General features: G+C 31.4%; 1 protein-coding gene across 4 annotated transcripts; it reads left to right on the forward strand.

Annotated features, from left to right (window-relative positions):
- The first annotated feature begins 4,499 nt into the window (after nt 1-4,499).
- On the forward strand, nt 4,500-26,666 carry LOC142331213 (golgin subfamily A member 7). Of its 4 annotated transcripts, none has more exons than XM_075376976.1 (5): nt 4,500-4,572; nt 8,997-9,140; nt 14,218-14,370; nt 16,823-16,924; nt 24,513-26,666. In XM_075376976.1, exons 2-5 carry the CDS (start codon nt 9,057-9,059, stop codon nt 24,555-24,557), a joined length of 384 nt encoding a protein of 127 aa, XP_075233091.1. In that variant the 5' UTR covers nt 4,500-4,572; nt 8,997-9,056; the 3' UTR covers nt 24,558-26,666. The 4 variants fall into 4 exon arrangements, with proteins under 4 accessions (XP_075233091.1, XP_075233078.1, XP_075233070.1 ...); XM_075376963.1 differs by lacking the exon at nt 24,513-26,666 and adding an exon at nt 20,203-20,290 and having other exon boundaries at nt 4,515-4,712; XM_075376955.1 differs by having other exon boundaries at nt 4,517-4,712; nt 24,513-26,663.
- The last annotated feature ends 349 nt before the right edge of the window (nt 26,667-27,015 follow it).

Here is a 27,015-nt window from a genome sequence, read left to right on the forward strand (position 1 = left end):
TCAGAAAAATATTTTTGGGATTGTTTCACATTTAACAGAGTGATTAATTTGAAATTAGTTGAAAAGTGATCTATATATCCAGTTTCTGAAGGAAAGGGTTGTGACACAACTTTAAAACAAATTCCTACAAGGTAACAGAGTGTTCACACAAAATTTGGTGCAAAAAAAGTGAAAAGCTTTTTCAAAAAACAAAACTAAGTGCTCCCATGGCCAGGCAACTCCAGACTTAAACCCAATTGAAAATATTTGGGCAATAGTCAAAAAATGATTCTCAAACTGGATTATACCACAAAAATTCCAATAATACCCTTTATAGCAATAATATTAGTATGGTTTCATTATGAAGAAATCAAAAAATGTAGAGAAAACTTGTTGATGGCAAATTGTTTATGTGAAGTGATTAAGAATAAAGGAGGACATATTAAATACTTGATATTCAAAAATCGAACAGGTATTCTTTTTCTGAATAAAGTTACTTTTATTAGATAATTTCTGTTTGGATTAATTTGCAAGCTACAGTACATAAAGGCGCATGAGAGCAACATTTGGACCCTTAAAGTAACAATGCAAGATGTTACCGGTACGTCTCCTCATATTATGATCATTCGTTCAGGTTGCTTCAAACACCGAAGTGTCAAAACACTGAGGAATGTACTGACATTCCTCAGTACATTCCTAAAAAAGATCTTTAGATAGATCCTCTGAGCTTTCCTCAACATTTACATACAAACTCTGGAGAATTCTTTTGTCTAGAAACACTTCATAACTCGCTTCAAGGAAATTTTCTCCTCCCTTAGCCTCACCACATTAAGATCAACAGTGACTCGCAGTTGTCCAGCTAAAACCTCCTTTTTCCCCAATAATCAGTATGGTTTACTAACCTAGCTCATCTATTTAAAAAATTTAAAAGATTCTACTACAAATGTCTCTTCTCTCCTTTTCATCTTAGGCTCTCTTGCTTTGTACTTTACTAAACCATCAATTTTTGTGCAAAGCTACACTTCAGAGACACAAATGTTTTAAAAACATCTTTTTAAATCTTAGATCAATGTTTGATACTAGCAGAACTTTCTTTACAACATGAAGGCTCTCCATGATTGTAACAGTCTGCTTTTGATCTTTATCTTATTCTGTTTATCCTTTTTCATTTTAAAATTAAATAAATCCTACACATCTGCTATAATATAATTTTTTTGAATATTTAATACCTCGGTGTTCTTTTTTCTGCCATTTTATTACCTTTGTTTCACTCTTATTTTTAAATTGACTTTAAGTGCATATCGCTCAAAAATTTTTCTAATACATTTTTTTAAGCAAAAAAATAGTATCATCAGTGAATCTTACAATTATTCTGTCTTTTTGGACTATTAGTCTACAAAGAAAGTTTAACTTTCAGTTGCTGAATTGCTTCTTGTACAAACAAGTCGAAAAATATTGGGACAAACAACATCCTAGTCTCCCTTGTCTCTGAATCAGAGCTTGCCCTTTCATCTTCCATTAATTATGAATCATGGATTCATAATTCTTGTACAGTTTGTACATAAGTATTCTTTCCCTATATTTTAGTCCAATTTGTAGAAAGTTTGTTCCATTCTACAATATCTTATATATTTTTAGATCTATAAATCCCATGTAGAAGGTTTTATTCTTAAGCACACTTCCAACATTGCTATAAAGACTAGAAAAGGCTCATATTAAAGGATCTCAAAGGTCAGTTTGCTCCCTCTGAGCCCATACTGATCATGTAGTATATATTTTCAAGTGTCTTCCCCTACGCGAACGGGATGGCTGCGATAGGGTCCTTCGGTGCCCTAGGCCAATGGACGGACCCTTACGTAGTGGCCAGTCCGCTGATCTGCGAGTGCCTGGAGCCATCATTACTTCCGTTTCCGGGGAGCCGTCTGTTAGACGCAGGCGGGAAAGAGTGGTAGTCCTGTGACCTAAGCGTGTTGCGCATAAGTTAGAAACGTGCGTAGAATATACACTAGCGTTGCTTCCTAACGGGGATTATCGTTGACGACGTGCGCGCTGAGGGTCTTCAGATCTACCGCCGCGTGAGTACGTTCATGCTATCAAGAAAGCCAAAATAAAGTTTTGGCAAGACGCTATGCGCGAGTTCCAACGCAGCCCCTGGCAGCTCGCTAACTCATGTTACCGTTCAAAGCCATTGCACGTTTGCACGTACGGTACAGTGTTCGGTACGAGTTTGGTGGTTGGGACCATACGATAACATTTGTGGCGATTTACCAGGCGTTCCTGGATACTCTGTTTCCAGATGCTTCGGAGGGTGAAGCAAAAGTCGGCGTCAGGACGGGTGAGACACCATTTCCTGGCGTACGGGCTGTGGATACTGAAGATATAGACCGAGTTTTTTTTTAATAACACTGAGAAAGGAACTGAGAATTGACCAGTTTGACCCGGATATATTCTATCATCTGCTGTCTGTCATATGAAGCCACTTGGATGGGTGTTCTCGGGGTGCCTTAGCTAAGGTTGCTTTCCGACTTGTTGGAAAGTGGCTTTGATGAGGGTGCTCTTAAAATCAGGAAAGAATCAGAGTGAGGTTGGCAGTTATCAACCCATTAGCCTCTTGCCGGTAATCGGCAATTTGTTTGAAAGACTGGTTGTGGAACGGCTCTGGAAAAACATCGATAGGAACGGTTTTCTAAATCGAGGCCAATACGGCTTCATGAAAGGAGTTGTCGCCAATTTATTGACATAGAGGCAGAATTTCCTTTCTTGTGTTGGATTTCTGTTCTCTATGAGTTGGAACGTTGCAATATTTCCGTAGCCCTGCAGGCCGTGACGACAAATTCGGTAGATTTTAGAGAGAGGGTGGACTGTATTTTTGTTGTTAGATGATAAAATAAAACAACGCCTCGTTGTTCTTGATGAATCGTTGTGTTTAATCTCTTTTTACACATAAATTTACTTGAACATTATCAAGAATAATAACTAATATATATACTTGAAAATTATCAAGTAACACTAAGTCTAAGCGTCCATCCGGACTGAAATGAAAAAACATGACCGTACTGTACGGGATTCTAACTCGAATGAAAGTCACCTAAACCATTATAACCGCTTCTCGTGGTATTCTGGCGTAGAACGATCGTATGATCCTAGCTTGCCGGGAAGCTGTAGTACCCACTAAATAGCAGCACCCGACGGCTAGAAGTGGAACATAACATTTAATCGTACGGGTCTGTTTAAGGATGCGCACCTAGTTGTGGAAAAATTCGTCACCAGGAGACGCCCGCAGGGTTCCGTTCTCCGTCTTCTGCTGTGGAACTTGGTATTCGATGGATTTCTGACACTGACATTCCCAGAAGGGGTCACGGCCCAGGCTTTTGCCGATGACTGTCTCCTGTTAGTCCGTGGTAATCTACGACCACAGCTAGAAGACCGGGCGCAAGCGGCTTTGTCAACCGCAGACGGCTAGATGGACATGCAAACTGAAATATTTCTGCGTCCAAGACGAAGTATATGCTTCTTGAGAAGCATATACTTCGTCTTGGACGATTTTGTTTTTTTTCATCGAAGAAAGTATAACAGGAGTTGCTTATTTACATATGCTGTGAATGTAACTCTTTCCTCAACTGCAAGATGAACCAGAAAATTTTATTTGACAACAAGATGGATTTGTTGGCATGGCCCAAATGACAGAGCTTTTAAGTAGTGTCCTCCAAGGTTACTTAATCTGATCCCGTGTGATTTTTTTCTTTTGGAGATTTATAAAGGATCTTGTGTATGTGCCTCACTACCTGCTGATCTACCTGATTTGGAGTATTCTAGATTAGCTGGTTAAAGTATCAGACACATTTTTCAATTTGTTGGATATGTGCCATGTGATGAAGGATGCTCACATTGAACACTGGTAGGGAAAAATGATAACAGTAACTTTTTCATTTTATTTGTGATTTATTACTGCAAATCAAAGTTAAGACATTAAACAGCTTTAAAATCAATCATGCATTCATGATTTTTGTATGTTTATACTTGTCTCTCGGTATATTAAATTAATATTAGTTAATCAATAATTACTGTACCCTAAAAACTGTAGATTTTTCAAAATGTTTAAAATAAAGTATTATCAGGTTCATCCCGCAGTAGTTAACCTATAAACCAAGTTATGTAAATAGCTTTAAACTAAATAAACATCATTTAAAAGTAAGTGAATGCTATAACAGTATCGTACACCGTTTAATCTCATTGGATTTGGCGCGAATATTCTATTACATGATCACCAACTTATCTTTTAAAAATAAGACTGTGTTCGTGAATATTGAATTCGTATTAACAAATCTAAAATTTCTACATTTGTAGACGTAAAAGTATCATAATTTCACTGAATGCAAAAATATGGAATTCTATTATCGAGCAGATTTAAACAAATTTCATCTATGACTCGGTAATAATTATTTACTTGATATATCTTACTATTTTCTGTGTCAATCCCAAAACTACAACTCCTTGATAGTACCTTCTCTGTGTTATGTAATTTTGTTAGTACTTCACGAATACAGATTTAGTAATCACTATAGCAGACGTAGAGCGTCAGAACAGTGATTGGTGATATTTGTTTTTATTTTGTTTTATTTTATACGTAATAGTATTTTAAAACCTAATAATATCTAGATTGTATGATTAAATAACACTGCATCAGTCAATATTTTATTTGCTCACCTTCTATGAAAGCAGGAAAAGGAATGGTAGGTAATACCTACCATAACCTGTATATTATAGGTATATTAGTGTAGGTTATAATACATAACCTATATAATATATTTATTTTTTAAAATTATAATCGAAACATATATTTTAATTATTAAACGTGCTTGTTGTATTTGTAGATTTTATTTAAGAAAGCAGATTTAATAATTAACTTATTTGGTGAAAAACATAGCTATTGTTAATATTTACTAACATATTTAAAATTACTGTTATATTTATCGTTAAGCGACAAATAACTGCGTTGTAGCAGTTATAGTTAATACATTGGAGTAAATTTCATCTTTTGCAAAATTTCAAATTCAGCAGAATGTTATGAAACTATGTATGGGAGTATTTCTAAGTGTAAAATCATGATTTTCATTGATTGTTTGTCTTAGAAGTTAAGGCTAGATTTTTTTTTACAGACCAAGAATAGATTCTCTGAATATGCTTTTATATTCAAATCTAAATTTTTATTTTCAGAAGTAAAGAATGTTTACACATAATACAGTTATGAATTCATGTTTTACACCCTGAAGTGAACCCCAATATCTCTGTGCATTTCAGTTCTAAAAATAAAGATAAAAAGTGTTTACTTTTTTAAGCTTTACTACCCATGGTCAGTTGTGATTAAGAACCTTTTTTTCTGCTGATTATGCACTTATATTATGCACACATATATTTCTATTACAATTTCTTACTACCATTAAATAACTGAAATATACATTATTAATCCTCACTATTAATATTGAAGCTATGAGAGATAGCTTCAATGATACAGTAAAGACATATAAGAATTCCATAGCAATAGAACATATTGTCAAAATTTGTTAACCATCTAATAAAAGCGAATCACATATTTACAACATTGATACGTAGTATTTACATAAAAGGATCACATCATAATGTACTTGAAAATTAATCAATAAACAAACAATAATAACCCAAATCTAACACAATTTTCAAACCAAGTTTTAAATATATTTCTAACACTGAACAGAATAATAATTCCTTTCCTATTATGGAAACACACAAACCTCGTATTGCATTTAAAAATTAATTTTTTGGTACTCTGACTTAGTACATTTAGTTGTAAGATCATAGCATTAATGCTATGTCTCGTCCTCTGCCATTGATTTAAAAATTTGATATTCACATGAACATTTTGAAGGCAGTCTTTTGCGCATTACATACTCATATTGTTCATCATGTGATAAGTAATGCAGCAACCCACCGAGTTGGTCTAGTGGTGAATGCGTCTTCCCAAATCAGCTGATTTGGAAGTCGAGAGTTCCAGCGTTCAAGTCCTTGTAAAGCCAGATATTTTTACACGGATTTGAATATAGATCGTGGATACCGGTGTTCTTTGGTGGTTGGGTTTCAATTAACCACACATCTCAGGAATGGTCGAACTGAGAATGTACAAGACTACACTTCATTTACACTCATACATTTCATCCTCATTATCCTCTGAAGAATTATCTTAACGGTAGTTACCGGAGGCTAAACAGGGAAAAAAAAGAAAAAAAGTAATGCAGCGCACACCAGGAAGTGACCTTGCTGAAACCTTACTGTACAGATTTGACAAATTGTTATGTTCAACCATACTCGTCTCCAATGATTCATACCCATTGATTTTTTTTTTTTTAATCCTTTAAAGTGAGGCAGTGAATTTCTCATTACAAACAGAAGTTGGATGTTTAGGCTTCTCTTCTCTTCAAGGGTTTCCTACCATATGTCTATGTGTATTCCCTGAATAACTGCCCAAAATATATACATGCATGCAAAATCATCTGTTTAAGTCTCAGATTCACTTTTCCAGAATTTAAAACAGAATTTGCTCTTTGTTTCATATCACTAACATGACAGTCATGTCTACTACCTACACAATATAGTGTGCCATAGTGAGCCCAACAATATAGCCCAATATAGTGAGCCCAACACTAAGTGTGGGGCTATGTAGTAATACCAGTTGCAGGTAAAAGCTTTATAAATTGCATACATTATTTACTAGATGGCATTTATGTTTTGGTCAATATAAAATCTGTTTATTTTATTGTCAACCTGTTAGTTTCTAATTATACATACAAAGTTTGATTTACAGTTCAAAGTAAAAAAAAAATCCTTTTGCTGTAACATGTCATACAAACATACACCTTCTGTAGAGCTTCAGGTAAAATCCAGAAGCATTCCCCAGCAAGCTACTCCAATAGCATTTTCAGAAATTCATTTTTCCTTCCTGCTACGAAGGAATTTTACTTCCATGAGTGAAGGTATTTGACTGTTTGGGAGTGTATCTGAATAACTATGTGTAACTGATTAGATTGCATTGTATCTAATAATAGGGTGAAGCCTTGTTTAGTACAATTTCAAAAGATACACAATTAAAGCACTATAAGACTCTATCAGACCTACAATATTACACACATTAAAAGCTTACACTCTAACTGAAAGTGTTATCAAAATCTTAACTTTTGTAAAAAAATTTTTCATAAAACATAATAATCAATCAAGGAAGGAGACATATGGAGGTACAGATATATAGCTCAAATAATTAATTAATCAAGGGAGAAGATTTATTGAGGTAAGTGAAGTCTTTTAGAATAAGTTGGTGGGCCAGTTGAACATAATGGAAAGATTAGAATGTATAAATTCTTTATGGAAGGATCTATATGTAAAATAGACAGGACAGATCATGGAAAAGACAGCTGGAAGTTGTACTGGATGATTTTATAAAAATGGGAATCAGGAATTGAATTATAGTGTCAAGAGTTAGAGAGACATGTTAGCCAAAGGCTAAGGGTTAGAGCTGTGGAATTTCTTAGCATTGCAGACAAGAGCTGTAGTGTCAATGAAGAAGTATTTTCTTGTATATATGTTGTATAAAATCTATTTTGCTGTTTTTTTTTTCACTTTAATTAGTTATACATTTTATTTTAAACGGTTGGAAATTTTGTTTCAACAAACCAAAATTTGTTTTACATAAATATGAAATTTTATGAAAACTGTTAGCATTTTTTTCCATTAGCATGCATAAGTATTTCAGAACTTGATAATTTTTTAACACAAAAGTTTGATGATTAAACTGTTTATTTTCACTAACATACAGCAAGATTTAAGCACCTATGTCAGATTAACAATTCAACAATATTTTTACAAAGATAACACACTATCCCTTTTACTTTACCAGATATTTTGGTATACTTTGTAAGGGAAAATATGCTTATCGGGTCAGATTTTGCATGCCAGGTTTTTGAGATCTTGATGTTTCATGACCCCTTCTAACCAAAATAATAGTTTTATCACTGAAAAGTTCCAAAGGGTTGTATATATATATATATATATATATGCCTGCTTTTTGTTTGAAATCTCCAGACTGATAGGACCAGTTTGGATGAAATTTGGCACGATGATTTCTTTGTACGAAGGGTTGACGCCATTTCATTTTTGTCAAAATTGATCAACAAGGCAGGAGATATGGACCTTTTGGCTCCGATATATCAAAATTTCATTAAAAGATAGTTGTATTTTTGCATATAATCTAATCCCACTTAGAAAGCTAATGTACTTTCTGATGGTATTAGTCTTTTTTATACCCTCATAAAGTAGGGCAAAACAAATTTTTATCTTTTTTCTGGACTCGGCCACATTTTTATACTAATTACATGATTCCTTTATGTTAGATGCCACCTTGGTTATGAATTTGGGTGATTTCATGCAGGAGAGAGGGGTAATAAGAGTAAATGGCTTTTTTTTACCAGATATCATTTTGCTATTTGGATTAACTGGAATTAATAAAAGTACACTACCTCTGATTGTGGGTCATTAGTGCCATTTAATTTTGGTTACAGTGGTCAGCATCGATAAGTGAAGCATAAAAAATATTAAAATAACTGTTTTACAGTTTCAATGTATCTCTTAGGAGGCTTATAAACTTTTGTTTGAACTTCTATATTTTCCACAGTCAAATTGGTAGCCACCATATATGGAAGGAAGCACAATTTGTCCAATTTTTTTTTTGACCAGGTGTTTGTATAAGTTCTCATTTTATCAACCAATGTTCATATATTGATACTCTTGCTCAATCATATCTATATCAACAATTTTAAATTCAAATATTTTGTTAAGAAGTTTATTTTAATCAACATCTGCATTTTCCAGTGAAGCCATTTTTTGAGGAAACTTTTGCCACTCCTTACTGGCCTTTTTAATCATGGATTCTAAATATTATACTTACGCAGACCTTAAACTGATAATTTAAAAATATTTTTATCTAATTTCAGCCAAATCACACTACTCCTCTTGATGACATTGGACCACGACAAGGTCAGACACAGTTATGTATGAAAGTGTTTGTCCAGAGAGATTATAGTGATGGTACTGCAGTACGCTTTCAGGCACATTTTCCGTCAGAACTTGAAGGAAAAGTAAGCATGAACTTTCATTATTACATTTCTAAAATTAGTATGCTTATTATATTTTTATTATACAGAATGTTCAACTTAAAATAAGTCGCCCATCACTTAGTTTATTCTATAAATAATAGTTTATTGGCAAACACTTGCATAATTATTTACAGAAGGTATTGAAAATGATACCCATCCACTTCTATGCACATGTTTGACCATGTTCATGGCTACTCTTGTTAGCTGTACCCCGTCTATTTCCTGGATGGATTGGTAATGTTTGTCTTCAGATCCTGCAGGGTGTATGGATTGTTCCTATAAATGATTTCTTTTAGGTATCTCCATAGAAAGAAGTCTGGATTAGTCAGATCAGGGGATCTTGGTGGCCACAATCCTTTAGAAATGATTCTTTCACCTGAAAAAATCCTGTAGTATCTCCATAGTAGAGCAAGCTGTGTGGCAAGTGGTGTTGTCCTGTTGCAACTACCAGTCATGCTCATCCTCTTGCAGTAAGGTTATGAACCATTGTATAGTTTCTTGATAGATGGCAGCATCTACAGTTATAAAAAAAAAAAAACAGGGATCCTATTGTTTGTTGCCTTGAAATTGCACACTATATGCCTAATTTTTGTGGGTGTAGGGGAAATTCAAAGAAAATGTGTGGGTTTTCAGTACCCCACAACCAGTCATTCTGTAGTTTTGATTAGTAACCTACCCGCCAAGGTAAAACCATTCTTCATCTATGAAAAATGCTTGATCTAAAATGCTGTTGTTGCCTGTAACGAAGTTTGTGAACTATTGACAGTAGTGAACCCTTTTAGTATAATCAGCAATAGTTAGCTCATGGAAAACCTGCTCAATCAGCAATAGTTAGCTCACGGATAACATTTCAGCATTCTCACTTCAGAAGGGGTTGAAACTAGTGAAATGTTGTTTGTCCAGCTATGTCTCCGCAAAGATTTAGGAAGAGATCTTGTAACTACTGCTGTAATGTCCTGTATGACCTACATTGTTAAACCTGATCTGTGTCAAAGACATTTCTGGTCTAACACCAAACCTGTTCCATGAATTTTTTTAACTTCTGAATAACACTTCACTGGTGCTTCCTTTTCAAATTGTATATGTACCCTATATAGAAAAAATATTTTCTTAAATTATTAAATAATACTCGGTGAGCATTGTTTTTTTAATTTTACATTAAACTGGATATTTTTAATTTTTTTAATACTAAGGCAGATTTTAATTGTTATAAACAACAAATAGTAGTTGTTATGCATATCTACATAACTTTAAAGAAAAAAATGTCATTAATGCTTACTTACCTTGTTTTATTAATTGCATCATTTTAAGGGCTTCCCCCATTGCAAATCTACTCTTATAGATTGAATTTAAAACTATTCCATTTCTTAGCTATTTAGGTTTTAAAACAAACCTACCTTCAAGGTAGTCCAAAGAAAATTGTCATAAGCACGTAGAGAGATAATGACCAAGATCTCTTAATGGCATCATGTTAGAAAATGGGAAATCTTACTAAGAAAATATTTCCTTACAAAATCAATTGAATTCTTTGCTTTTTATGCAGCCAAATTTTTTTGAAACCAAATTGTGCCTGCATTAGTGCAGATATAGTCAGTATTATAAGCATCAGAAGCATCATGAAATCACACAGCAGTTTAATGTACCATAGTTAATTTATTGTTGCCAACATCCTATTTTGTTTGAAAAATTAAGGCCTTTACCATACAACAGCAGATTACTTAATCATAATAAAGAAGACATTTGTCTGGAAATAGGGATTTCTTATTGCCCAGTAATGAAAATTCTGCTTATTGATATACCCCAACAATTAATACATACTCACACACTCATCAGAGTGTGTGTCATGATTATCTCTATGACTGCCAGCAGTGAGAACTGCTTATCAGAATGTGTAATTTCAACAAAAGCTTTTTTTTTGTGTTTCATAGTATTTCACAAAGAAACAGAAGTAGTTACAGATATCTTGTATTAATAAAAAAAAGAAAATAAGTTTTATGAGCATGGCTCTAAGAATTTTTTTTTTTTGAGTTATGGCGGATAAGAAATTTCTCCAGATTTCTTCCCTCATGAGTAAAATAAACTGCACCATACTAAAATTTTTGGGACATAAATTAAGGAGAAAACTGATGAACCAGCTTTCTAATGCAAAATTGAAAACTAATACAAATTTAAGAAATTTTATTATTCAAAACAAAACATGACAGAAGAATGTTTTTATTTTAAACCAATCCAAAAATCATTTTTATAAAAACAAAATCAAGTACTCAAATAAATGAAAAAAAACCTTATTACAGATTCATAATTATATAAATTATTCAGAACATTCTCTTCCGTTGTTTACATAATACTTTGATCTAAAATTCCTTAATTGGCTTTGTGTGCTGTGGCCTTATATGATTATTTTGTTTAACTTCAAGGCATTGTAAATTCTCATCCCTGACTCTTCCCATATAACCCTTTTTACTAGACTAATGTTTTTGTATGACCCCACTCCCAAAGGTGGGTCCACTGGCAGATGAACTTTGAGGTTAATTTTTTTGGTCCACTATTTCCAATCCAATTGTTAAATAAATTATATTCATTTAAAATCTTTACAAAATGTAGATGTTCCCCATCATGTTGTAAAGTAAAATCATTTACCACCTTGGTAGAGGAACATTTCTAAAAGTGGTGATAAGTTCTTTTACAAAACAATTTATTTACTTCCTGTAGGCATTTATAAATAATAAATGTTTCAATAATACCACACCAAATATTAACATTAAGCCCATTTTACAAACTGGTTTATATTTCTGGAAAAAAAATAAAAAGAATTGTGACAGTTGTCTTAAAGCCAATGACAGAAATTTAATTGCAAAGCAAGATCTCTAGGTAGCAAATTTTGAATCCTCTGCAAGTAGAAACTGTAAAGATTCTGTTTATGAAGCATTCACCATACTTCATTGCTCAACAGTTATCCAGTATCCGTTACCATGCCCAGGACCTTATTGAACTTGTTAAATCTTGTTTTTGCCATTAACATGACATTATTCTTTTCAATCAAGAAAATACAAAAGTAATGAATTGAACCATTCATACATTGATATCAAAAAGATTTTGAGATTTGCAGTTTTCAGTTAAGATTCATTTTTGTATACTCTGTTGCTTTTCAATTTCTTGTACTGTTTTCCTGTCAGACATTAAAAAAGTCATTCTCCATTTATTTGCTGTTAGGCATAATCATAAAACTATTTTTCATAAGCTGTAATTTTTACTTCCTTGTATGAAGTAAAGGAAGTATTGTGATCACAAAAAATCTTGGTTTTCAAATTTCAATGGAAATATCCATTTTGACCATCTCTGAATTCATTTTGCCTAGTTTCAGCGTGACATCTATACATATGTATCCTGCATAACTCATCCTAAGGCATAATTTGCCTTAGGATGTTGAAATTTTGGATTTAGGACTGTTGTAACATCTAGTTGTGCACTTCCCTTTTTGATTGCAATCGACAACCAAAAGTGTCCAAAAAAAAAAATTGGATTTTGGACTTTCTCTTAACTGCAGTAATGAGCTCTCATTAAGAGCTTTTCAACGATCATAGATGGAACTTATTTTCATTGGTTTCAGAGTTATAGTCAAATAAAATTTTAATTAATGAAATATTTGGATCTTACGAGGGTAAGGCACATTGGTTCGAATCCAACTTCATCTCCTTTTATAACTTTTTTTTTTTTAATTTAAATATATTGATTTATTAAAAATTATTAACCTCTGATAGTAAAAAGATTTTATAATAAATAATAATTCAATAATAACAATAAAAAAAAATATGAAAAAATATCAGAAGTTAATGAAATAAAATTTTATGGACGTTTCATTTAAAAAAAATTGTGTATATGTAATTTAATAGGCATACAAGGAAGTCATCTGGTGTCGACACAAGATTTTTATATATATTTCTTTAGGAACATAATAATTTCATGGCACTTCAAATTTCACATAGCTATATTTTATTGACCCAGTTTTACTGGATGCACATATTTTGCTTTTTCACTATCCAGTAATTTGGAATAATTTTTTGGAAATTCATTAATTTTCTTTCAGAAGTTATTGAAAGCACTTTGCATGTAGATGTCTCAGAAATAGCCCTTGGCGACACAGTGTTTGACCTCCTACTCTCATACTCATGAAAGTGTTTATTCCTTGATTTGACATTATCATTACTTTGGTGCATTACTTGTCATGTTGGAAAAACAGCACAGGTGCTTCTGTTTTATTTTATTTTTTTATCAAGTCCTTTAGATCAGGGATCATTCAGAATTGTGGAATGGCGTGGTCAATTTGATTGTATAGTGTTCTTTCTTTGGCTTAGTAAAATGCTTTAGCGTAATTTTAAATGAAAATATTTACTTCTCTTATTCATTACTTCCTGTGTTGTTTTATTTTTTTTAGCATAAATTACTTTTCATTTCATTATTCATTACAATGTGAATCTTTAATGACATTTCATTCAGTATTTTGAGACCACTAAACTGGCTAATGGTTTTAGAAACCAGTAGATGATTAAAAACCACTATATTCTTGTAAATATATATGATGCATATTAATTGCAATAATATTACACTGTATATATAATATTTCACTTATAGAAACCTAACAAAACACTGACCACAACATAGATGAAATGGGAGTATTTCAAATAGCTATGATATTTCTGTCTGCACAAGATCTTGCTTACATGTTTTTCAAGTATTGTACGTTAAAAACTGCTCAAAACCAGGTTTACTTATTACATTGATAGTCCATGTTTGCTTCTTACAGGCTGTTATATTACTTATTGAAAGTAAATGAAAGATGCACCCTGTTTTCAAAAATATTAAAACTAGAAAAAAGTCTTAAGAATCAACGAATTAATTCTAATTTGCCTATGTATTGCATGCCTGTGAATCAATTTGTATATATTAAATTGTTTGATGTAAGAGATTGGTTTTTTAGTGAAAAATTATTTAATAATTCCTAATTTTACTCTTGTTTTATTAGAACATGACCAAATCTATGAATGCATATTTTTTCCAGCTGGACCAAGCAGCTTTTTCATACACCGTTTCTCAGTTAAATACTTACTTTGCTGAAGCTGAAAAAGGATCATGTAGTACGTATTGTGAAGGTTGTATGGCTTGTCTCACTGCTTATCTTATGTATATATGTTCCGAAACACACTATGAAAAGGTAAGGTTTGTGATTTATCTTTTACAAATTAAGCTAATTTAGATCATTTCAGTAACGTATCTTGGGCAAGTAGTAAATTACATAATGCAGTATAAATTATTGTTTTCCTTGTCTTTTGTTCCTTCTTTGTCAGATGAGTTCAGTATTAATTCTGTTGGGTGCCATCTAGTGGCAATGGTACCATTTATCATTTCATGTATTTTATTTTTTTTTTGTTTTGCTATTTTAAGAATAATGATTATTAGGTACAGAAAGCATAATATGATTTTTTGTATATCTTTTTTCTGTTTTGCTTCAATAAAAAATCAATTTTTAAAAGTTTTATTTACTTTTTATTAGTGGTATTTACATTAATTTTCTCATAATTAAATTTCTACAATTTTTATTACTAAATCTTCCACAGTTATTTAAACAAAGCTATTGTACTACAAACCTAAAAAAACTTGCTTTTCGACTCTGAATTTTGTGTTTTACATCAAATGTCTTAAAACTACTTCACTTACAGTTCTGGGACCTGTTTTATCCATTTCCCAACTCAAATTACATTAGAAACCACTAATTTTACAACTTAATTTGGGTCTCAGAAATTACAGTATGGCTTCTTTTTATTAGAAGAGCTGAAGTCCGGGCAAAATCTTTCGCTAGCCATAACTCAAAAATAACACATTTCCAGACCTATTTTCATATGTACTTTTTTAATTATTTTTACCAGTAGAAAGAACATGTCCTGAAAGTTCATCCGTTTCTTTGTGGGGTACCCTCTGGTTATACATGAAAAAATTAATTACAACCTACTGTAATAATATTTTGATTTAAAATTTCTGAATTTTTACGGAAGTTTTAATAGAAGTCACATTCATTATAATCTTGAGACAGACCATTTTATCAGTTTTTAGATTCTTTTCATTAATAAACTGTTTATCACAGAATTTTTTTATAATAATTATTTTATTTTATTTTATGCATAAATTATCATTGTTAAGTTAATAATATTTTGGGTAATATAATTATCAGGGTAAGACTAAGTGGTTGAAGTGGTAGCATAGAGCTTGGTGAGCAGTGAATCAACAATCTCAGATTTACAGATGACATTACATTCTGTTTGCAATCAGAAACTGAAATAAAGGAACTTAAAGAATGATTTAAAAGAGAAAGTGAAAAATTCAGTTTAATGACCAACATAGATAATATGAAGATCATGGTTATTGATCAAGCTAGTTCACTTACTCAGACAAACTTATTGTCTGTGTATGACAGAAAAATATATTTATCTGGATTCTAGCATTGAAAAGGATGAAGGCTTAACTGAAGAAATACGTAGGAAAATTGCACTAGCTGGAGATGCTGTATCAAAGCTGTCTATGATCTTGAAAGATTGTGTTACAAGCATTAAACTGATGCTGCTGAAGACTCTGGTGTTTACAGTCTTCCTTTATGGTGCTGAAACTTTGACAGTTAAAACAGAAGACCAGAGAAGAATTGATGTTTTGAGATGTGGCCGTAAGGAGAATCGTAGATGGAAAAGAGAACAACCATGTTAATTCTCAAAGAACTCTGTGCAGAAAAGGTTATCTTCTATTTGCTACCAATGAATACTGCAATTCTTTAGACATATAGTTTGTCAACAGGAAGACAAGAGAAAATCATTGTTCAAGGAAAAATTTAAGAGAAAAAATTTCAGGTGAGATGGCCAATATGATGGGTAGAGACCAGGTAAAAAAGATAACAAATAGAAACCTGGGCCAATTAATCCCAGAAGCAGAAAATCAAATGCAGTGAAGACAAACAGCCAGAACATTATCTGCCAGATCACCAACTTTCAGTATGGAAAGAAGGGTCCAGTAATAATGATTTATGTAGATATCAGTCTTGAATTAAAGACAAGGTATTCTCTTTGAAGCAGAATGATCATCATCATCATTTGCTAATAACTGACATTTGATAATAATAATAATAATAATAATAATATTTAATATGTTAATCAATCCTGTATTATTTTGATATTGCTTTGTCCACAAAAAAATGTTTACAAGTGTATCTTACATTGATAAAAAATGTTTAAATTATTAAGACGTATACACATTTGCACTTTTAATAGCTACTAATAATAGTAGTGTGTTAATTAATTTCTCTCCTATAATAAGTATTCTCACATGTGATTTTAAATATTATATTTATATACATATATCATGTAGATCGTATCTATCATTTGTTTAAATTAATAAAATTGACCATGTTGAAATGTCCAAAAGAATTTTAATTTAAAATTTGAAAACACACTAAGGATAAAATGAAAATTACAAAGCACTGTCAAGATAAGCCCTTTTTGGTTGATGGTACTTATAAATTGTACAGTTTTAATATTCACTTATCAATGGTTTAATTTGTATCATAAAATTGTTTAAAATCCTAATATTAAACACTTATAATAGGTAATTATTTAATGTTACAGTGCCTGAGAAAAGTAGCCAAATTTGTATCAGAACAGAATGAAAGAGTTTATATGCCTAGAGGACTCCTTCTTACAAATCCTGTTGATAGAGGTTTACGTGTCGTATCCTTTTTTACTGTTGTTTATAAATATTTAGAATTATTTTTAGCCATTGCTAAAAGTGAAAAAGTCAAGGAAGATCTTGCAAGCAAATGAATAAAAAAGTAGTGATTAAAACTCCTGTTGAAAAACACACGTGATATACATTAATGATTAGAGGACAGCCATAGTACAAATCTAACATAATTTTCTACTACATACACTTATCTCACATATACTTGTATCCATTTATTATTACATCTTACCTTTAAATTTTATCTTACTTACTTATTAGCCAACACTCACCCTTGGCTGTTGAGCCATTTGGTGATGCGCTGACCAATAAAGACAGGCTTCTGCAAACTCCAGGCTCTCATCCAGTTGGGTGTAGTCCAGGGCTGAACAATCTCTCAGGTGATCAGCATCCATTGCCCTGCAGCCATACAGGGAACGGCAGCACATGGATGTGGTGAAGGTGATAAGCAAGATAGTAGTGGCCAGTTTTTAGTTGGAAGGCAGCTACGCTGACCACATATGGTAGGCCGGAGTTGATAGGACCATCAGTGACCAAAGTCTCCCATCTCCTACCAGCAGCTGTCTCAGAGAGGCGCTGTTCGTCCCATCTGTTGACCACCGCATTGACCAGTGCTCTGAATGAATGCAAGGACTTGGGACAACTAGCTTAGTGTGGAGTCATTCCTAACTTGGCCAGTTTATTGGCCTCCTTATTTCCATGTATGTTGACATGACTGGGTATCTACTGAAACATCATTGTCCACCCGTGATTTCCCAGGCTTTCCAGTCTTCTTCTACATTCAACTGTCCTCCGGCCACAATAGATTATGTATAACTGCTTGGGAATTGACCAAAAACACTACTTTCAAAGGAGAAACCAGCTTATCCAATTTGGTTGCAGCGGCGTGCCCTGCTCCAGCTTCGACATAGTTACTGCAAAGAGCACCTATGGCTATATGTCCCTGGAAAAGACAGCAGTAGTACCCAGCTCCTGTTTCTTCACTGTCTGAAATTAAAGATCCATGGTGTAGACATGAATCCATTCGTCCTCCAGAAATTCCTTATGGATGGTTTGTAGGGCTAGCTGCTTCAATTCATGTGTATGGAGCCGTGTTTTGGCATCAAATGGTTCTTGAGTTCATAGCGAGCTCAAGGTAAGTGGTTGAAGAAGTCCTGGCTCGTGCACAGGGGTGCAGTGTCCATGGGCTGAATATCATATTTCCTCATAAGATTTTCATATGCAGTGAGTGGAGCTATCTGCATCCTCAGCTCATCTGTGTCAGCAGCTTGCAGGTAGTTGATCCATTGCTACTATAGACTCACCTAAAACGCTCCCAGAATCTCAATGCCACCCTTTCTCGGTAAGATTGTAGGGGCTCAATCTGAGTCTGTTCCCCCATGGCTGCAATAGGTGTGGACTTAGCAGTGCCTGTGACTACCCTTAAGGCCACATTTTGAATGACGTCGTGCTTGCTTATTGTGCTAGCACTGTCCATGGCAGTCATTTCACTCCCGTATACTAGCACAGGTCTTATGTATTACTTGTAGGCAGTCTTGAGAACATCCAGATTTGTACCACTCCCAGTGATTGTCAGTCTTTTTAGTAGGCGAATTCTTTTTACCACCTTTTCCACACAGTGGTCCACATGGGTCTTCCACATTAAACGTCTGTCCAGTTGAACCCCTAAATATTTGGATACATTGCTTTCCTCCAGCACTATTCCATTGTACTGAAGGTGGATCTGTGGTATTTTTGTTGATGGAGAGAACAGATAAAAGATGGTTTTGATGCTTTCACTGTCATTGCGTTTTGCCTTGCCCATTGTTATAGTTTTATTAGAGCCTTATTTAAACAGACCTCGAGTGAAGAGATGGATCCACTGGTTCTGCAGAAAAGTAGGTTGTCTGCATAAAGGAGTGCCTGGATGTCAGGCACGCTTCTTACCATATCCAGGATATCATTTATCATGATATTAAATAGCAAACAGCTCAAGACGGCTCCCTGGGCTAGTCCTTGCTGTTGAATGCGAAATCTCGATGTGTAGTTGGAATACTGTACCCGGATCTGTCTTTGGGACAGGAACGATTTTACCCAACTAAACAGGTTTCCAGAGATTTCCTGTCTGACAAGTTTATGTATGAGCTTGGGCCACCAGACAGTGTCATAAGCGACCTTCAGGTCCTCCAGTATTGCCAATGTTGATATTTTCCTGTGTAATCTGCTCTTAACATGTTGTGTAAATTTTTTTACATGGTCCATTGTGCTGCGGTGCTTGGGGAACCCTATCTGAGCATCGTCAACGAGTTTTCATGCATCAACCAACTGATTTAGACAGTTTGCAATCATCCTTTCTGCCACTTTGCAGAAAGCATGTGTCAACAATATTGGTTGATAACTCTCCTCTTATTGGCTTCTTTACCTTTTTTCCAGTATAGGAACAATTTTGGCCTTTCTCTGTTGTTGTGGCATTTCCTTTCCCAAGTCAAATTTATGGCGATTAGAACTGTTTTCTTAGCAGCATCGCCAATGTGAATTAAAAGCTTGGGGGAAAATACCATCAATTCCTGCCAATTTCTTTTTTTTTGTCTGCAAGAGAGCACTCTCCACCTCAGCAATAGTAAAGGGAACACCAGACAACTCCTGATTTCTCTTGTCCAAGTACAAGGTTAATGGAAGTTTGGTCAGTGTCCTGGCAATGGCTATCTTACAATTACAAATAAAACATGTTTTAATGTTGATAAAGAACAAAATTTTCAAGTATATATTAACAATTATTACTTTTTATTTTTTATCTTACTAGTTAATGTTAACATCCACATACCTTCACTTATATTCATTAACATGCATATAAATGACTATTTTTTTTATACCTCTATGCTGTTCAAAGATACCGATCTATTGCACACTCAGGGTATAAATGGGTGCAAGATGAAGAGACTTGTGCTTTTTGATTTTTACTCTATCATAAAATAACAGTAACATATTGTAGATTTTTACAAATGTACAATTTTTTTTATTTTTGAATCAGTTACGCACAAACAGTGAGGTCTTGAATTTATCCCTAAAGTTCGAATTTCTACTGAAAAGTCAATAAAGGAAAATTTAAAATCCCTGTTATTAATATAAAAAATGCTATATTAGGAAATTAAAATTTCTATGATTTTTTAACAAATTTTTTTGAGTTTCAAATTTTATAAAAACTAACTTACAAGTAAAAAACTAAACACTAACTTACATTATATAAAATACTTACATTATATAACTTACATTTTATTTTTTCAAATAGATATTGAACTAAAAGAAAGATTTTTAACAAGTTAGAGCCTGCTGAAAAGTAATTGATTTTATGACACGGATATTAGCTGATATAAGAAACAAACACCAGTTTATTCTGCTAAATTAAAATAAAAGATTTATTTATTTTGTTGGAGAATATTGTATAATTTTTTTTTTTATGAAAAATCATATTTTTTAATATTTTGTTTTAAAAATAAAGATAGAATCATTTAACAATTCTGTAATTGTTCATGGAAACATAATTGATTTGCTTTCCTATACTAATTAGTGTTCAGTATGTGTAATAATAGATAAATCAAATGAAACAGTTTATTTATTATTTTACAATATAAATAATAATTTTGAATATTTACTGGCAATTCAAATGCGTTCGCACACTTATGTCTGCTAGTTCTCCATTACTGTTTCTTTTACAAGTATACATATTTTATTGACTCTATATTAAATGCATTAATTATTAATTTGTTGTAAATGACGTTATTGGTAAAGCTGTTATAATCAAAGCTTTATACTTGATACGGTATTGTGTCTTCACCAAAGATTCACCACTGTACTTACCTCAGACTATGTTTGCCTGTCTGTTTCTGAATGCACCAAACTCAAAAGAAATATTAAGATGTAAGTTATTAATTTTATTATTCATTACTCTTACTTTTTTAATTTAAATTTATTGTTTAAACTTAGAAGACAAAAGATTTTTACAAATGTACAATTTTTTTTATTTTTGAATAAGTTATGCACAAACAGTGAGGTCTTGAATTTATCCCTGAAGTTCGAATTTCTACTGAAAAGTTAATAAAGGAAAATTTTAAATTTTTGATAATGTTATTATCGAAAATGCTATATTAGGAAGTTAAAATTTCTTAATATGGTTTTTTTAATAAATTCCTTTGAGTTTCAAATTGTATAAAAACTAACTTCCGAGTGACATTTGCAGTGATAAAAATATGGTTAGATTCAAAATTAAGCTAATTACAGTTTTATTATATTGGCAGCTAAATTAATGTCACTTTTATTTTTGCAGAAACTTTTAAAAAGTTTATAAATATGGGATTACATTAATCTTTGATGCTCAAACAAGAACCATTTGTAACAAGAAATATTAAAAAAGGAAACAGCCAAAGAATACTATTCATGTATATAAGAGTTTGGCTCAAGCACTTAAATCATCACAAATTGAAATAAATTGTGGCATTTAAACTTTTTATTTTTATATATGATTTATCTTCAGAAAAAGCTTAATAATATTTCAAGAGCCTTTTTGTCCCAAATGATCCAATTCCCTTTATCCAGTTAACAGAAAGTTAAAATAATGCGATATTCAAACTTTTTGTACTTTAAAAAGTTAAAATGCGTAATGGCCAAGAGGTTCAAGATTCCATGGCCACATTGGTATCTCCTGAAAAAATAAAACCTCAAAAAATTAAAATATTGCAATATTCTTACTGCTCTTCAAGATGTTTTATTATACCTTGAGAATAGCATTAAAATTAGAATAATATATTTGAATTAGAAATCATACTGTATAGGAGGTCAGGCCTTCTAGCTTTGTAGTCATCCTTAGTTAACAATAATTAAAATATTCCAGTATCTGAATCACTATTTTTCAAAATATGTTAAAAAAAAAATTACATAAAAAGATTTAAATCAGTGATATAGAGGCTTCCAAGCATCCATAACTTTTAACTAGCAAAAATTGAAATTAAGTGGTTTTAAAAAAATTATTTTACAAAAAGTGTGACTACCTACAAAAATAAACTAAAAATAATAATGTTCTCCAAGACCTACAAAAAGAAACTAAAAAGAATAATGTTCTCCAAGAGTTTCATGCTCCCTTGCCTTCAAAAGAAGCTTAGATCCAATTAATTCAAAATTTAAAATTGGAATATTCAGTTCAATTTTTCAAAATATTTTGTATCTTAGAACCAATGAAAGATTTATGATGTTAGAGCCATGTTGTTCACCCTGGTAATCTCAAATTTGTTAGGTCCCTTCATTAACAAAACAAAATTTTGTGATATTCAAATTAGATTTTAAACCTACATCATTTCATAAGGATTCACCAAAACCTAAACAATATGAAAGAAGCCCAGGACCCTTACCATCTTAAACCTTAAGTTAATTAAAACTGAAATTTCCCCACCAAAAATTCTGAAAATGGACATATTTTGTTCTTCTAACCATTGCTTTTCAAAACTGAATTTTGGAGCCAGTATTCAATGATGTTGATAAGTATGAACCTTCAGGTACCCTTCAGTTAAGAAAATCTGATGAATCTTGCAATTAGCATAAAATTAATGTTTGAGAAAATCAGTGTTATTTTAGAATTAACACATTGAATTCTGGTGACTGCAGATGCCAATTGCCAGGTAACTTATTTCAACAGGTTTACTGAGACATAACTAGTTTAGATATGTGTTTCAGTGTTACGCAGTCCTAATATAATAAACATTTTTTTCTACTGACAGGTGAAAGTTGCTCTTGACTTACTCGTGTGGGAAAATGTTCAGTTACGTACGATTTATTTACAAGTAAATCAAAATCACTATGAAATCAATATTTAAAAAAAAAAAATTATTTATGCATATCCATTTAAAATTAGTTTAAATCAACTAAATTTTTATTTATTCAAACACAGATAAATTGAAATACATAATACAATTTTAAAATAACAGTTTCTGAAAGTCTAAATCATTGGAATTGTTTTTAAAATAATAGTTTTTAAAAGTTTAAATCATTGGAATTCTGTTGCCTTTATTTTTAAAAATATATTAACAAATTTTTTTGCTTGTACAATGTTTGATCAGTTTCTCTAAACAAAAACCAACAATAGTCACCGATCTTCCTTGGTATCAATATCCATGTCAGAATATCCTGATGGAAATGCCCTCCTTGTTCACTGCTGACAGGAGCCTGAATTTTTGGGAGAAAGTCTGGGTGGGGGTGTAGGAAATGGATTTTTAATGACATCCTACATCCTAAACATTTGTTTTTCATCTTTTCTGTTGCCTAAAAACCACCGACGTCGTAGAAGGTCTTCCATGCAGCTAGTTCACATTTGCTAAGTTTATCATAAAAAATTGGGTCCTTAAGCAGTTTTTTGATTTGCAGACTGATATATATATATAACTAAAGTTATATACCATAACTATATAATACCAAATTTATTTTATAATACCGTAACTGTATATAAAACTAAAGTTATATATATATATATATATATATATATATAACTAAAGTTATATATATATATATATAACTTATTTTTAAATGATTAAATCCTGGTCCATCTTTGTCTAGTGCCTTTTTTACAATTTTTCATAAGTCTTAGGAAGTGACTCATGAAAAACATGAGTGACTCACTTCACATGAAACATGAGTTTTATGTAAAGTGGCGGCAGTATGATTTTACCACTCTCAATTAATGATAAATGCTTTACATTTTTTTCACCTGCTGCAATGTATAAAGTGCTCAAATGTTCTACACAAGTGCCTAAAACTTTATGCATGTAAAATTCAGTTTGTGCATGCAATTGAAGATGGCAATATACCAATATACCACGTTGTTACAGTTTTGCTGTGTACATTCTTGATAAACTTAATAAAGATAATGGATTTTTAGAAAAATTAATCTTCTCTGATGAAGCTATTTTACATGTTTCTGGTCATGTTAACCATCACAATTGTCAGATTTGGGGTATCAAGAACCCTCATGGTGCTGAACACAACATTATAGTCTGAAAATTAACATTTGGTGTGGATTGACTGCTTATGAAGTGATCAGAACATTCTTCTTTGCAGAGACAGCAGTTACTGGCATTAGTTATCAAAATTTGTTACAAGAGTATGCAGCACCACATATTGAACATTGGCAACCCCCTGACATTATGCTACTCAATTTTTTTCTTTGGGGGTTTGTCAAGTCTGGGTGAACACAAAAAGATTATCATCAGTGAACTAAAAATAGTAATCGTGTGTGTAATTAATGGAACAACTCCAGATATTCTTAATAATGTATGGGATGAAATTTAATATCGTCCAGACATTTTACACGGAACAAAAAAGAGCTCATGAAAAACTTGTTTGAAGTTAATAAGTGTTGTATACAAAACTGTTTGAAATATCCTGTTCATCAATAAAATATGCATGTAAGTACATTGCTTTGTTATTTTTTACTATCACCCAATATATTAATATATATTTAATTTTTTGTTACTTCAACAATGTTCTTATGCATGTTTTAAATTGAGGATTGGTTTTTAAATGTTGCTTTTTACAATTTTCTTAATTAATACACAGATTGAGATATCAATATTGGATCAACCAATGGTGGCCAGAACATGACTTCCTTTATCTGAATCTACTGAGGAATTTTTTATGTGACATTTTATGTAAAGCTACTTTGAGTGGCTTCTACAACTTAATGATGTGTACCCTTAATGTCCTACAAGTTGTAAATTAATTTGTATTATAGGTTTATTTTTTTATGACATTGATTTTATATTTTTTATTATAGCATTTTGTTATTGTTGGAATTATATTAGCTTATTTATGTGTTTCTTTCAATCTGTTAAAAGCAGATGGAATTCAGAGATAATGTAGTGTTTGTTAATTACAATAAAACTTTGTATAAAAATATCCTTTTCATAACATCAGTTGTATTACATATTAAAAAATAATGTGATGATTTTTTTTCAGAAAATGCAAGAAACATCTAAAAATTAATAAGTCCTTGTCACTTATAAAATTCTGTAGTAAATATTTATTGCTATATTATCTTGCAGTTATTGAAAATTAGTGTTCTATTTGATTCATCGGTGCTAAGTTCTGCACATATCTAACACCTGATAATAAAAGAAGGATTTTAATAAGTTTAATCGTTGTTTGTTACTAAAATTAAGAAAATATTTTGTGCGAGTGAAACGTTATAGGATTACAATAAATGAATCAATTATGATGGAGTTTTAATTGTGAAACACTTTTAAGAAGGTATACTATAATTATTTGGTGGCAGGGTAAATGATTAACATGCATTTATAATTTTGCTGTCTACATTTTCTGTTGTACATTTAAGATGAAAATGCAAAAAATGCAGTGGTCCTAAAATAAAAGAATTCCTTTTTAGGAAAAACTTCAGTCAGTTGTTTTCACTGTAAAGCTTCTGGAGCAATTTGGTAATAATATCTTTAAAGCATTCCAATAATAAATGTTTGCATCAGGAGTTTTTATTTTTAATTTTAAAAACATAATATAACATTTGTAGAATGTGATACATACTGTATATAATGTTTTAATATAAGTTAGATATTTTATTTATAACTATCTTTATGCTGTTGATTCTCATTGTATGAATAACTTAAATAATATTATTGTTGCAAAACATATTTTGTTGATGTATATTGTGAAATATTTTTATTGTTGTGAATATAATTAATAAGTTTATTTCATGCCCATGAATCATAGTGTTGTAAGATATTATTAACACTGCCCAGTTGATGTTTGAAAGAATCATTTCATACATCAAAATTGTTTGTATTATTATAAATAACATTATTAATTATTTAACAATAAGGTCATAATAACTGAGCTTTGAATTAATAATAATTAAATCAGTAATTTCTAAATTATTCAGAATATTATTTATGTTTTGTTTTTATTCATAACAAAATAAATTTAAAATTTCTAAATAAGATATTAAAGATACTGAATACTTTTATATTTGTTTTAAGATAATCAATAAAACTTGCTGCAAGAAAGAATAAAAAAGTTGTTATTAAATATTCAGTTCAAAATCATTTGATTTAACCATCAAAATAAGAAGATATCAACAACAGAAATAACAATTTTAAGTCATATTACTTTTAAATGTAACTAGCTAAAAGAATCCATAAATCACATAGGCAAATACTGAAAAACTGAATGTGTAAGTTTCATCTTCTATGTTTCTTTTTGCCCTTTTCAGGTTGAACATTTGCAGCACAAATCAGTTTGAAATTTTTAGTCTATTTGAAATTCAATTTTTGATAGAATGCACAAATTCACAACATAGTAAAATATATATATATATATATTTTTTAAATATTCTTTGGTAATTATAAAGTTCATAGTCAGTTTTTTAACTGAAAGTTCAACTCTTCTCTACACACTCATTGTAAGTTACCTTCCTGCAATTATTTTTACAAATGTATAGTGTATTCAATGAAAATTAAAGCTTGTGTTTCAGAAGGTCAAGACTACTACCAAACCTGAAAACATTTACAATTATATAACAGGACAGCAATAATAGTCATTGTACTTTTATTAAATGAACATTTAAATTTATTACAGTTTTCAAGTTTTATTAGTTATAATTGATTATTACACAATTAGTATTAATAATTCAATAAATAAAGATTGTAAAAACAAGAATTTTAATTTAGATGTATTTTACAGTAAAAAAACTTAACTAGTGCTGAAATGTATATTGTATCCATAATAGCATTAAATTAGATGTACAATTCTTTTTTTATTGTTCATTTTTTTTTAACAATATGTAGAATTTTTTTACATAGAATTTTCAAATTTTTTTTTCTAGTTTTCATTGTTGGTTATACTATTAATTATTAACACTTAATTGAAATTTACATTATATGTCCAGTTCCTATACAAGTTCAACATCTTCTCTGTCTTCATTGGAAAAGTCACTTTCATTGCCGCAGTCTAGATGTATGATAAATTTATCTACCATTTTGTCGATTAGTGATTAGTGTGAATAGTCGATAACTGGTTAGTGAATCCGTCATTTTGTCTTATAGTCATTTCA

The sequence above is a fragment of the Lycorma delicatula genome, chromosome 1 (genome assembly GCF_047948215.1).
Source record: "Lycorma delicatula isolate Av1 chromosome 1, ASM4794821v1, whole genome shotgun sequence".
NCBI classification, from domain to species: domain Eukaryota; kingdom Metazoa; phylum Arthropoda; class Insecta; order Hemiptera; family Fulgoridae; genus Lycorma; species Lycorma delicatula.

Excerpts from the sequence above, each read along its gene's own strand:
- LOC142331213 (XM_075376955.1), top strand. The coding sequence starts at position 4,692 with ATGAAAGCAGGAAAAGGAATG. Across the intron at positions 4,713-8,996 it reads TGAAAGCAGGAAAAGGAATG|CCAAATCACACTACTCCTCT; the intron begins GTAGGTAATACC and ends ATCTAATTTCAG. Across the intron at positions 9,141-14,217 it reads CGTCAGAACTTGAAGGAAAA|CTGGACCAAGCAGCTTTTTC; the intron begins GTAAGCATGAAC and ends TATTTTTTCCAG.